This window comes from Corylus avellana, chromosome 6, assembly GCF_965113065.1.
Source record: "Corylus avellana chromosome 6, dhCorAvel1.hap1.2, whole genome shotgun sequence".
NCBI lineage: Eukaryota > Viridiplantae > Streptophyta > Magnoliopsida > Fagales > Betulaceae > Corylus > Corylus avellana.
This window is the reverse complement of record NC_142495.1, coordinates 5,197,853-5,212,405: the sequence shown is the minus strand read 5'-3', so window position 1 is coordinate 5,212,405 and position 14,553 is coordinate 5,197,853. Positions and strand designations below refer to the sequence as shown.

At 34.4% G+C, this 14,553-nt stretch overlaps 1 protein-coding gene across 1 annotated transcript; it reads left to right on the top strand.

Annotated features, from left to right (window-relative positions):
• Positions 1-11,591: 11,591 nt before the first annotated feature.
• Positions 11,592-13,182, top strand: LOC132187351 (hydroquinone glucosyltransferase). The gene is given in 2 exon segments (XM_059601640.2): positions 11,592-12,791; positions 12,794-13,182. Coding segments are annotated over 2 exon segments (1,416 nt in total). The 5' UTR covers positions 11,592-11,666; the 3' UTR covers positions 13,085-13,182.
• The last annotated feature ends 1,371 nt before the right edge of the window (positions 13,183-14,553 follow it).

The window sequence follows — 14,553 nt, the reverse complement described above, 5'->3', positions numbered from 1 at the left end:
TAGTCCTAGCCATTTCTGATTTCTCGCACGCTTTGGTTTGGTCTTTGGATGCTATATCCTTTTCTTTTTTTCTTTTTCATCTCAAACGCTTTTGGTAAGGGAACCAATAACGTGACAATCATGACGCCATGCCTGTTTTGTTTTTTCTTTTTTTGGCAGTTACATAACTCTTTATTTTTTTATTTTTTATTTTTTGTGAATTTGTGATATTAATAAAGATGGGTGTTATTTAGTAAATTGTTATGGACTATGATATAATTGGAAAGATGCGATAATGAAAATCTTTTTTTATTTTTACAAGGTCATCCGGTGACTATTTTTATTGTCAAAGGAACCAAATATTTTGTTATTGGGGTTTTACGGCATTGTATTTGGGTGTTCATGACGTGTCAAATGATACATATGATAGATGACAAATCGTTAACGTTTACGTTTATAGTTAAGTGATAGAGTTACATATTTTAAACTAATTAAGCAAAACCTCATGATTGTATTCTTAAAATTGAAAAATTCTAGACTAAATTTAAATCAAATAAAAGCCCAAGAGTGATGATATGCAGAACGTCAGGCGTGCATGACTATTCATGCACGCCTGGCCTTTTTTTTTTTTTTTAATAATTAAAATAATAAAATATTTTATTTTATTATTTTAAGATATTAAATCAGCCAGGCGTGAGCACGCCTGGCATTCTGCATATCATCACTCAAAGCCCAAGGGCTAAAGATGGTTTTTCGGAAAATTTTAAATTATCTAACAATCATGAGTAGTGATATTACGCACGTCAGCATGAGTGCACAGTGTGTCATGCTAGCGTGAACAGTAACCAGAAAAATATTAAAAAAATATTGATTACACTGGCACACCAACGTGAGGCGCTGTGCACTCACACTGGCGTGCGTAATATCATCACTCAACAATCATATATACTATTAAAAACAACAAAATCATGTCTCTTTGCAAGGTACCCCTCCACCACCATGATGGTACCTTCTGATAGAGGCTTCGATCTGACCACCATCAATGCTCCTTTCATTGGAGTGGTTATTGTTCGGGCATATTTGTTTATGGTTCGCCTTCTCAAACTGCCCTCATAGGCGACCATTTTTTTTTTTTAGCATTTGTGTCGATAATCTATAGGGTTAGGTCATTCATTTGGTCAATTCCCTTTTGTTTTATGTTTTTTCTGCATTGTTATGGTTGTAATTGAGTTTATTGTTGGCTATCCATCTTTTTTATGTGTTTTTTTTTTTTTTTGAAAGACTTTTTTATATGTTGTAGTTGTCTCCTCTCCCTTACGTTATTGTAGGAAAAATAAATAAATAAATAAAATTTAAATCATAAAATAATTATTTATCTCCATTTTTTAAAAAATGAAAAGGATTTTAGTTAATAGAGACTAATAACGTGACAATCATGAGAAGAAGATTTAGATCACATTATTTAATTTTTTTGAATAATGTAACAATATATTAAATTGAACAATCATAAAATTATAGTTTATCTCCTTCGCTTTGGATGCTTATATTTATTTCTTTCCTTATTTTTCCAATTGTTTCGGTTTTCTTCTCAAACACTTTTTTCTCGTAAAATAACGCTGAGGGAACCAATAACGTGACAATCATGACACCATGTCTCTTTGTTTCTTTTTTCGTTGCTTTTAGTTTTTGGCACTTACTTAACTCTTAAACAGGCAAACCCCAAAACAAGAAGTTTTGTGAATTTATGATATTAATAAATATGCCTTAACAAGGAAACGAGAAAAGGAAATCGGATTTTTATATTTCAAATTAAATGGTGATGATTCATTTTAATTCATATTAAATTTTTATAGATTTAATGATATAATGTTATTATACAGTGAATATGTTGTCAGGTCATTTAAATTTTTTGAATAATATGACAATTATATACAATGTTAAATAGAATAAATAAAATTTAGGTTATAAAATAATGAATATCTCCTTGTTTTAAATGAAAATGATCCTACTTAATAGAGAGCGAGTTGGAAGGCTATGCACTTCAAGTGGCGCACGCTCTTTGCAAGAAAGATACGAACTTGAATAAATATGGTCATTTGATTGAGGAGGCTCGTGGAGTACTATGCAATCTCTAATAGTAGACGGTTTCTCATGTCAAGCGTAGTGTCAATGAGGCGGCCCATCATCTTACGAAAGATGCACTCAATCTTAGCGAGGAACAGGTCTTCTTAGAGGAAGTTCTCCAATATATTTTTGATGTTATCTCTACCGAGGACATCTTCAACCTAGCTATTAATAAATCCAATATATGAAAATCGCTGATGCATCGCAATTAGATAACAATAACAACCTATAGTGATTAATTATTTTTATTTTTCAATGAGTGATTAGTGAAACTTTTGGTTTTTTATTTTTTGGTTCTTTCTTTAATTTTTCATTTTATGCCAGAGATAAAAGGAAATAATTTTTTTTAGGGTATATATCTTATAAATCCATGAGTCAACGCGCCAAAATAAAAAACTCTCTAATTTTTTTTTTTCCTCGAATTTTTAGTCCATAGGTTAATCAAAAAGGCAAATTAACTCCTACCATTACATTTTTCCCCAAATGTTTAACACCCGTCAGTCCCAACGAAACACACCTTTCTGTCACGTAAGCATACTAATTTTTTTTTTAGATTTAATTTTGAAATTAAATTAATAAAAAATTAATATACTAATGTGACAAAACAATGTGTTTAATTGGGATTGACGAACGTTAAACATTTGGGGAAAAATGTTACTTTGCCTTTTGGATTGACCCAAATAATAAAAATAAAAAATAAATAAATAAAATTTAGGAGTTTTCTGTTTTGGCACATTAACTCTAAGATTTATAAGATATTTACCCTTATATATATATATATATATATATATATATATATATATATATATATATCTTTTTCAGTTTTGTTTTCACTTGGTCGAAGTGTTGAGAATGTTTTTACTCCTTTTATTCAAACGTACAATATTCACCGCAAGTGCTTTAATTAGTTACTTATTACCCCTAAATCCAGACACGTGTTTTAAAGAGATTATATGCTTTATCTTTTTTATCTTTTGTTTTGGTCCCTCAGCAGCTTTAAAATTCCTTCCACATGAGGTCGTTAGTGTACGTCATTTTCACAAGGATATGAGCTTTTGTATTTATAGAACGTGATAACTGTATATGATCCGAAAGAAGCAACGAAATCTTACAAGTGGGTTAATAAGTGAAGGATTTGTGACAAATAAAAGTGATTATTGTCTTGTAACTGTATTTTTGCCTTTTCCCTCTTGGGCAAAGATATTTGAAGGCTGTTTTGTTTTCTTTTTCCATTTTCCTCTTAAATTGAGTCCACATATCATTTTGAAGAGATAATTATTTGAAACTCTTTTAAAGTATATATAGTGGGTCCCCTTTACATTGATTCCAGACGATTTTGTACATATAAATATGCCAACTGTATGTGTTCCAACTTCCAAAAAGGATTTCTCAAAAAAGGCGTTATTAATCACCATATTTTGTTGTGGAAATAATCTATAATATTCTTGTCTTTTTTTTTTCTTTTTTTTTTTCAATTTAATACTTGAGTCTACAAAAATTTTAAATTTAAGACATCTAGCATTTTTGTCCTCAAATAAATAATAATAATAATAATAATTGACATGAAAAGAATATTATATAATTATCATTAAAAAAAAAAAAAAAAAAAAGTTTGGGTGGTTGATTGGAGGAGGCCATGGGCCACCCTTTACTCTAATAACTTAAAAAAAATATTAGCTACATCTGTACTACTACTTTAAAAGGACAGTTCCACAATTTAACCACAGTAATTTGCACCTCCTCCAAAATCTAGCGGTCATGCATCCTACTATCAGACGCTCCTCCTCCACTCCATGGCGAACACAACGACCTACTCCTTGAAGAGTTGCTCGATATGATTCCTTATAGATGTCACCTTTGTCAAAGAGCCTAAATCAAAGTGGATTAGTGGATTGTTAAGCATTTTTTATATATTTTTTTAAAAAAAGTAATGATAGGAACTATAATTTTATCCTACAATATTACTACAGTCATAACCAACATTTTTTCTTTAAAAAGAAAAAAGAAAAGAAAGAAGAAGAATGCTAAAAATTACATTTTTTTTCTCCCATAATTATCAAACGATGTTGGTATGGTAGTACTAGCCAATCTTTAGATCAATACATACAAGGATTGATTTATAAAAATAGTTCTTCAAATTATAAAAATAAAAAAAGTGAGTTCAATAGAAATGTTATTGCATATGAAAATCTCTTCCTATCACAAAGAGAGAGAGAGAGCATAGTACAGTGGGGGGAGGGAGTTACGACTCCCTCGTCCCCACCCCCTTTCTGTTCTCCCTTCCCCCTCAATTTTCCTGCCTCCACCATAGATTGATTAGAGCGCGTATGTCAATGGTTCTCGGGGTGTTTTTTGGCTGCGTGTGGTTGGCCAACGGTGGCGCGTGAGGGTGTGTTGAGTTTTTGTTATTGTGTTTTCGTTGTTTTTATATAAGAATGTATTATCTCTAGATCTGCTTTTAATAGCGATCTATGGGGTAAAGTTTTATTCATTTGTTTAGGTTTTGTTTTCACGAATTTTAAAAATAACAAAATTAGTTTTTTGTCGGTCTTTTGTTTTCTTATTGTTCTTTGTAAACCATGGACCGATAACTGATGAGTTATCAAGTATAACGAAAAATTATCATTATAGTAAAGGCATAGAAGGGAATTGTGATTGATAAAAGTACTAGTAGCGGAGATAAAAAAAAAAAAAAAAAAACAAGGGAATGAAGGACCTGACAGCAGATAAAGACGTGATTCATCGGAATTTGCTGTAGATTTGAAATTGATTGAGATTATAACTTTTAACAGATATTGTCTTATATTATCTATGGATATTGTATATGCCATAAATAATGTTTGAGTTGTGAGGATTCTAAATTATATCTTTAGCATTGTAGGGAGCATTTTACTCCATTTAATTGTTATATCAATAATGAAGAGATAATTCGTTAATATATATATATATATATATATATATATAGCGGAAAGTCGAAATACCTAAGTTGTCTTCCAGCCGGCTATAATTAAGGAATCCTTTAGCTGACGGCCAGACGCGTCATTGTCTTCAAATCCCAAATTTGGGGGAACACTGTCATACTTTAAAATGATACGGTCCATACGGAAATCTCAATAAAAATGAGATCAAATTAATATAAAATTAATTAGAGCTGTATCCTTAACCTACCTACACATGCATACCCGCAAAATTATGCACTCTTAGTTAATCTTTAGGGACGTTTGCAGACGTAGCAATCCGTGCATAATGAAACAATCCGAACAAGATCGAATGACACTTTTATGACGAAAGCATGACGCAAGAAAAAAATACATAAATAAAGATTAAGAGTCATAGTCAACGTTTGACATCTCGAATGATGACCAAAGAGGCAATGATAATAAAAAGATATCGTATATGAATATTAATTAGATAATGGGTCGTAATCAAACTAAGGCAATAAACTTGAATTTTTATTTAATGAAGTTTGGATGATGGATGATTGAAAACTCCGTTTGATCTCTTGGGCGTCACTAAAGAAGTAAAGATTCATCATGGCTAACCTCACCATTAGATTCAACACACGTGTCAGGTAGATCTCTTCCAACTTTTCAGCTTAAGAAACGAGAATAGAACTTCTACCTATATATCACACTAGCTCTCCCCTTCGATGATTTCTCATAGAGCTGAAATTAGATAACCCAAAATAGTTAATTAAAAGATTAAATAACTTATTAGAAAATTATAAATTTTTATCTTAAAATTCTATGATCTTCATAATAAATTATTTAATAATAAAATAAGATAATTATTATCTACTTTTCATACAATCAACCAAAAGATTATCCGGATGTAAGCTAATTTAATTAAGAAAATATTATAATATTGTCTAAAGAAGTCATGAATGATGTCTCCTCTACGTACCGATGGAATAAGAGACCGGTTAGGTTGGGCTTGCACACTCTAAGCCCAACGTATTGGGCTATTCTAAGGTTTAACCTATGCCTAGTTAAGGAATGTCACAAGTTTTTTGTTTTTTCCCCAAAATGTTTTAACGGAAATCACTTTTAGTGAAAATGTTTTATGATTGGCGTGTACAAAAAATTACAAATATCTTCTATATTTTCATTCAATCATATTAACCTACAAAAATTAATTTGTATTCACAACATATATATATATATATATATATATATAATTAACATAAAAATTTGAATTCCAACCGTAGTTTGGCGGAGGTCCGCCAAAGTTTGACGATTTGAAAATGAGAAGTTCAAATTCGAAAAATGATTTATGGTTTTAAAAAAGAGAAAATATTTTACAAAAATTAAATAAACATTTTCGATCAAATAAAAAATGTTTTCGATTAACTATTATTTTTCATAGTATAAATACTGAAAAATATTCAAAATACTTTACAAAAATTATTTTACTCTACAACAAATAGAGCCTAAACCGCAAATTCACCATTTCCCCCCTCTTTCAAATAGAAGGAAGAGTACGATGTAGAGTGCTCAAATACCCGATGTGTATGTGTCAACCACAAGAAAGCTAGAGTAGATTAAGTATCATATTTTGGCACATTTGTGATTATTTTTTTTTTTTTTTTCTAATTGAAAAGGTGGGAAGAGACGCCTAAAAATAAAGAGAATCTAGTTATTTACTTGGGAAAGATAGCTTGTTTGATTTTTTTTTTTTTTTCTAAAAAACAAAACAAAACAAAACAAAACAATGGTTATATTACTTTTATGACATTTTTTTTAGTGATGGTTTACTCGCTCCGGTTTACTTGTAGTCATTTTTTTCTTCTAATTGAAAAGGGGGAAAAAAAATTACATATATAGGAGGATATTTTCCATATTATTGATTCAAATAGAATAAATAATAAGAGATCTTATGAGAATGCTTTCGAATATAAGATGAGAAGCGGGCCATTGATCTAAAACATGTGTTTTAAAGTTGGTACATTGAAAAACTTTCAAAGCATTCCAACTTTGAAAAGATACTAAAACTAGGCTAATATCAAAAATAAAATTAGTAAAGTTCCAAGAAAAAAAAAAGGAAAAAAGAAAAGAAAAAGAAGATGACTATTAATAGCTGAAATCATCAAAATAGCATCTTCCTCCAGGAAGAAATTGCTAGAACCAATGAAGGCAGCCACTTGGGAGCCTAAGAGGGCTGCGAAGGCTTCACCAAGAAGGACATTCGTGGAGGGGAGCTTCAGAGTAGCTGCCTGAATAATGTTCTCCATGGAATTACTAATCACAACAGCAGCCACCGCAATAAATCTCCTATTAGCCACATCAAGATTAGATCATAATCTTGAGCACCTAATGATGAGATCACTAATTGAGTCTCTTTTTTTTAATCCAAGAATAAACTTTCATTCAATTCGTTGAGAAAAAACATCGAAATCATAGAGCTCTAAATGGGACCATGAGCTCCCATGGTCTTTTTTCCGTCTTTTTACTTTTCAAAATTACTATTTGATCTGTCAGCTCATGTGAGTCTTACATATGAACCCCACATATTCAATAATAATTTTTAAAAAATAAAATAATGAGAGAATGGTCATAAATGTCTCTTAAAAACACAATAGTTATATTACTTTTATCAAGTATATCCTCTCATATTTATTAATTATTTAGGAGGTATTATCCTATATTTAATCACATATGTTATATTTTTTTTATTTTTTTTAAAATTAATATTTTAATAATGTATCACAATCTAATAAAATGATAACATATTTTTTAAAATAATAAATTTCATAAAATTGTAAGGTAATATTTAAAAAGCAACTTTTGAATAATAAATTAAAAAAGTGTAGCAATTCTCTCGCCGTACGGGTGCGAGATTTCTTACTGCATGCCGTCAGCCGTGCAGGTAGCTGCATCTACCAAAAAGTACAATATTAAGGCTTACCGAACTCGATTAATGTGTAATTGTCAAGCTAAAGACAACTGGTCATTTTTGTCAAAGCTTCTTTCTTTTTGTTTATTCCAATCACATGCATTTGGAGAATAATTAAGCCTTTTTTTTTTCTTTTTTTTTTTAATAATTTACTGTCAATTATAGCACTTTTTTCTATTTGTAAAATTATATCTGTAATGCACAATCCAAATTTCAAATAATTAGAATTTATGCACTTTGAAGACTTTTCATATTCTTCTAAGCATTTAAATGGATGAGGGGAAAAAAATTAGGCACCCTACAATTTTAAAGAAATAGTAAATTCTTAAATTACATAATGTTAACCTTTTTTAGGCATCGAAACACTTGAAAATGGTCACATATTAAAAATATGTTATGATACGGTTGAGAATTGAGTATATTTTTATATAATTCTTCCTTTCTATGTTGTAAAAAAACTTTGAGCCACAAATTTTCTTTTAATTTTATAAAAAATAAGCACAGCTACAAAAGTAAAGATGAATCATTTTGAGAGAGAAAAAAAAAAAAAATCTTTTTTGTTACCTTGATAACATGCCACATTTTTAATAGGTAGTATTTTTCAAGTGTTTCGATGCCTAAAAATTATCTAATTACGTAATTTAAAAATCTACAATATTAAAAAAATTGTAAGAGATCTTGATCCGTAAAAAGAGGTTTTCAAAAAAGTGCACAAGTGTGAGACTTTCAAAGAATGTGAATAATGAGACTTTTAATTACTTTTATCATAATTGTGGGCCTTAATTATAGATTTTTGTTTTTTTTACCATAATGTTAAAGCAATAAATATTTATGGAAGAAGTTTTTACCCTATTAGAGCTTAATTTTTTTTTTTTTTAAAAAAAAATATTTATTACATAATTATTAATTGTGGGCCTTAGGCCACCTCCTAATTGGCCTAAGCCCTGCATGAGCCGCCCTTATAGCCAACAATGTTTGTAAGACTCTTATTTTAAGTGGTATGATATTGTTCGTTTTGGGTCAAGTTCGCACAGTTTTATTATTTAGTTTACCCCCAAAAGGCCTTATACTATTTAGAGAGAGTATATTTCATATAAACACATCATCTTATTTATGCCCAGATAATATAGGATGCCACAATCACCTCCTCTTAGGACCCAACGTCCTCGCTGACAACTCTCATAAGCTTGTGCATGCTTCCCCCATCTCAGGCTGGGCTATGACTCTGATACCATATGTAACACCTCTGCTTTAAGTGATATGATATTGTCCACTTTGGGCTAAGTGCCTACACGGTTTATTATTGGGTTTACCCCCAAATGACTTCATACCATTTAGAGAGAGTATATTCCATATAAATACGTCATATTTTTCATGCTCAGGCAATCTGAGACGTCACAATATTGCTGGAGATTAAATGTTATTTGAATTTTGTATTTGTATTTCAAAAAGTCAATGACGGGAAAAATGTTGATTAAATAATTAATTAATATATTTTAGACGTCACAATATTTATGGAGATTAAATGTTATTTGAATTTTGTATTTGTATTTCAAAAAGTCAATGACGAGAAAAATGTTGATTAAATAATTAATTAATATATTTTTTAATCGATTTAAACTTTTGAAATAAGTAATTATATTTATACGTTATACGAGTATATATAATTTGAGAGATAATGATACTTATATGGAGAACACTTTACTTACAAATAGGGCTGGGCACGGGTCGGGTATCCGGGTTTTTCCCACCCACCCCGCACCTTGTGGGTTTAGGATTTTCCAACCCGCCACCCGAGCCCAATATTCAAGATTCGCGAGGGTTGGGTGTTTGCGGTGCGGGTTAAATAGGTGCGGGTTTGCGGGTTGGGTCAGGTTTACTACGATGCTATAAGAGGAACTTAAAAAAAGAAGAAAAAATGCCAAAACATGAAAAGTGGCGCAGGGGGAAGAGCTCTGGGGGAAGAACTCACCGGAAACTCGTCTCCGGCGGCTCAGAAAAGCAGCAGAGGTGATTCAGATCGAAGAGAAACGATTTTTCCTTCATTTTTTTATTCAGATCCGCGCGGTTTAAACGATTTCTCGAGTCTCGCCTCTGGATCTCTCGCTCTCGCCTCTCAATCTCTCACTCCGTGCGGTGCGGCTGTGTTGAGAACCTCTCGATCTCTCACTTCGGCGCTGAGAACCTCTCGATCCCTCACTTCGGCACTCAGCTGCTTCGATCCCTCACTCCGTGCAGTGCGGCTGTGTTGAGAACCAGTTGAGTGCTCACTGCTGGGTGAAAGTGAAAGGGAAGAAAGGCCAAAATCGAATGGGTTATGGGTCTGAGGGTCTCTTGGGTTTCTTTTTTGTGTTTTATAACCTGAAGTGCGGGTCGGGGCGAGTACCCGCATAAGAAATATTAGTAAACCCAAAACCCGCCCCGCCCCGCACGGGTTGGATATTCCCAACCCGAACCAGCGAAAATAAACACTAAACCCGCACGGGGCGGGGCGGGGAGGGACGGGCCAGGTCGGGTCTACGGGTTGGGGGGGTTTTTGCCCAGCTCTACTTACAAATTAAATTTTATTTCAAAAAATTAATTTTCAAATAATGTGTCTATGAAATCTATTACTTTAAAATACATTTTATCATCTTATAGAATAAGAATAATGTCACGTCCCTTGAAAATTAACTTTTTAAAAAACAATTTGGTGAGTGTAGCATTTATTACTTTCTATCACAAACGTGGGACATCAGTCCATTTTGAATTAGAGATTATCCAGTTGATGGCTAGGATCTCTCCTTAGAGATCCTAAGGCCATCAACCCACCACATTGTGCATTAAAAAAATAATACTATTTTATTATTTTACTTTTTAAAATAAATAAATAATAAAATAATAAAAAATTAAAAACAAATATATATTAAAAAAAAAAGTGGCTGACCACCCCATGTTGGCCACAGGGGGAGGCCAGCCACCACATTTTGGGGCATGGGGGTGGCCATGGCCCTTGGTGGTGGTTCGGCCACTTCCAAGGGCCAAATAAAAAAAATAAAAAATTTGATTTGGCCCATAGAGGTGGCCAAACCACCCCAAGGGCCATGGGACCAACTGGCCCATGGGAGTGGCCGATCCACCCCCAAAGGCCAAGCGGTGGCCTTTGGGGGTGGATCGGCCACCCCCATGGGCCGGTTGAGGGTTGCCGAAGCCACCTTTAAGGGCTAAATCAAATTTTTTTATTTTTTTGATTTGGCCCTTGGGAGTGGCTGAACCACCCCCAAGGGCGAAGCCACCCCCAACCAGCCCATGGGGGTGGCGACGCCACTCCCATGTCCAAAAATGTGGTGGTTGGCCACCTCTTATGGCCAACATAGGGTGGTCAGCCACCTTTTTTTTTTAAAAAAAAGATTTATTTATTTGTAAAAATCAAAATAATAAAATAATATTAATTTCTTACTGCACCACGTGGCGGGTTGATACCCTTAGGAGCTCTCCAGTCCATCCTTGTCCACAAACGTGTTGGTTTCTTTAGCAACCGGCGTACCGCGGACTAAACAATTAGATTTCACACGAAAAATAAAAATAAAATAGCCATAATGGAGCAAAGAGTTGGCTGTTAGCTACCACGGACCGTTCAACCAAAGCAAATTAAAATCAAAGCTTCCACCAAAGAAAGACAATTCTCAACAATGGAAGAAACACAAACACCCCACATAGCCATGATATCGAGTCCAGGGATGGGTCATCTCATCCCACTCGTTGAATTTGCCAAACGCCTCCTTCTCCACCATGACTTCACCGTCACCTTGATCCTTCCCAGCTTCGGCCCTCCCCCTAAAGCTCAGTTGGAACTCCTTCAATCCCTCCCCATTACCATAACCCACATCTTTCTTTCCCCAGTTAGCTTCGACGACTTACCTGCACATGGCGTAAAGCAAGAAATCAAAATCTTTCTGTCTGTCACTCGTTCTCTTTCTTCTATACGGGATGCGCTCAACTCGTTAGTCTCAACTACTAGGCTTGTGGGATTGGTTGTTGATTTATTTGGCACCGATGCTTTTGATGTCGCAAAGGAATTCGACATTTCTTCCTACCTATTTTTCCCGACAATGGCTGTTGCCGTATCGCTGTTCTTTTACTTGCCAAGCCTCGACGAGGCGGTTTCCTGCGAATACAGAGACATGCCTGAACCGGTTAGATTGCCAGGATGCGTGGACTCCCCTGTCCACGGACGAGACTTTCCGGAACCTTTACAAGACCGGAAGAATGATGCGTACAAGTTGTTCGTTCACCATTCAAAACGTTGCAGTTTAGCAGCGGGAATCGTGTTGAATAGCTTCGTGGAGTTAGAAGCAGAGTGTATACAAGCCTTGCCAGACGCCAGTGAACCGCCGGTATACCCGATCGGACCACTTGTACAAATCGGTTCGAGTAGTGGGGTTGGTGGGTCAGAGTGTTTGCGATGGTTGGATGCTCAGCCACGCGGATCTGTTTTGTTTGTTTCATTTGGGAGTGGCGGAACTCTGTCGTATGCTCAGTTGAATGAATTAGCTCTGGGATTGGAAATGAGCGGGCAAAAATTCTTGTGGGTTGTGAGAAGCCCAGATGATGGATCCGTCAGCGCCTCATTTTTCAGCGCCCAGAGTCACGAAGACCCTTTCAATTTCCTACCGAAAGGGTTTTTGGAGAGGACCAAAGGGCGAGGTTTAGTGGTGCCATCCTGGGCACCACAAATCGAGGTCCTTAGCCATGGCTCGACGGGTGGGTTCATAACTCACTGCGGCTGGAATTCGATCCTCGAGAGCGTTGTGAATCAGTGAATGGCGTGCCTTTGATAGCTTGGCCTCTCTATGCGGAGCAGAAGTTGAACGCGGTCTCGTTAACCGAGGTTCTGAAGGTAGCGCTCAGACCAGAAAGAAATGAAAATGGGCTGGTGGGGCGGATGGAGATAGCGAAGCTTGTGAAGGCTCTCATGGAAGGGGAAGAAGGGACAAGGATTCGCGACCAGATGAACCGCTTTAAGGAAGCTGCCGTTAAGGCCTTAAGTAAAGACGGTTCTTCCACAAAATCTCTTTCTGAGTTGGTGCTCCAGTGGAAGAATCACTAGAATCAGCTTAATTTCTTAATTTCTTCTTTTTCGTGAAATTTGCTTAATAAAAATTCCTCTTCAGGATACATAGAATGATATAATTTGTCTCTTGGGTTTCCAGATTCATAGCATTTCTTTTGAAATGGGAACAACCCAATACTGTACATTAGCAGTACACAGGACAACTCTCTAAAATAGAAAAGCTAATTTTTGAAAGATACAGAAAGTTCATTACTTCTGGAAAATCCTTGAGATGGATAAAAACACTAAGATTTGGCGATTATAAATATTAAGCCAAACAGTAAGTTTTGGATTTCTTAACTCATTCATAGACCATAAGTAAACGACATCTCCATATCTGCAGGTTCTTTCGATTTAGGATTTGTTGTGCGACCGACTCATTCATCATGTTACAATATTATGAAAAATCCGTTATAAATAATGAAATAGGATAATCCGCAACCCCTTTAAATCTCAAACTTCTTATATTTTGAACTTATTATTGATGAAATTTTCCAATTAGACTCAAACTATGAGATTTATTATATAATTAGACCCCAAGAAAAATAAAATAAAAAGAGAGTGATTGTAAAAGGAGAGCAGTCGTTAAGGGTTAAACTCTAGAGCGACTCCATTCATCACTTGTCTTAGATGGGCCGAAGAGTTTTCATGCTATCCAGCAAGAAAAGCCCAAATCTTACGTTGGGCCTTTGGCCCTTTTACGTCGTTTAATTAATTAATTATTCGTTCCAGGATTTTTTAAGAAACAAAAGAATACCTGAACGAACCGTACACACACAAATCTCAGAATAAGAGAAATCGCAAAGAACAAGTAGAAGAACAAGATGATCTACAGGAAATGGAGTCTTCTTACTGGTCCTGCTGCAATTTTCGGCGGCATAGTCGGCGCTGTGGTCGTTGCCGACATCCTCTTCATCGAGAAAGTAAATGCTCTATCACTTTTTATTTTTTAGTGTAAATCTTATGTTTCTGCTTGTTTTTCAGATTTTTGAGTTTTTGCTTGATTCTATAAATTGGTGTGTGTGCCTGAGGTTCTGCTATTACTGGGTTAGATCGGGATTACAAGTGTTGATTAGAAAATTAGGGTTTTAAAATTTAGTACCGTTTATTCGACGAGTGCCGAAATTTTTGATCGAGAGGAAAAGAAAAATTAGGGTTGGATTGTTTGATTTTCAGTGTTTGGGTCATTGGAAATGTAAAAGCTTCACACTTTTATGGAGTAGCACTAGAGTATTTTTTCCTGACGATGACCAGACTATTTGCATCTTGCTATGATGAACTTGAATATCTTATTCGATCATTTTTTGGTGTTAATTTTGATGATTATGCAAAAAATGAGTTGGGCTCTTTGTATTTCCCTAAAAAACAATTGTTGCATCTAATTTATCTACATAGATGAAGAAGCTCCAGGGATTGGTAGGATCTAGTGAGCTCTTAATGTATTCAAATTTGTGCACGACTTTGTA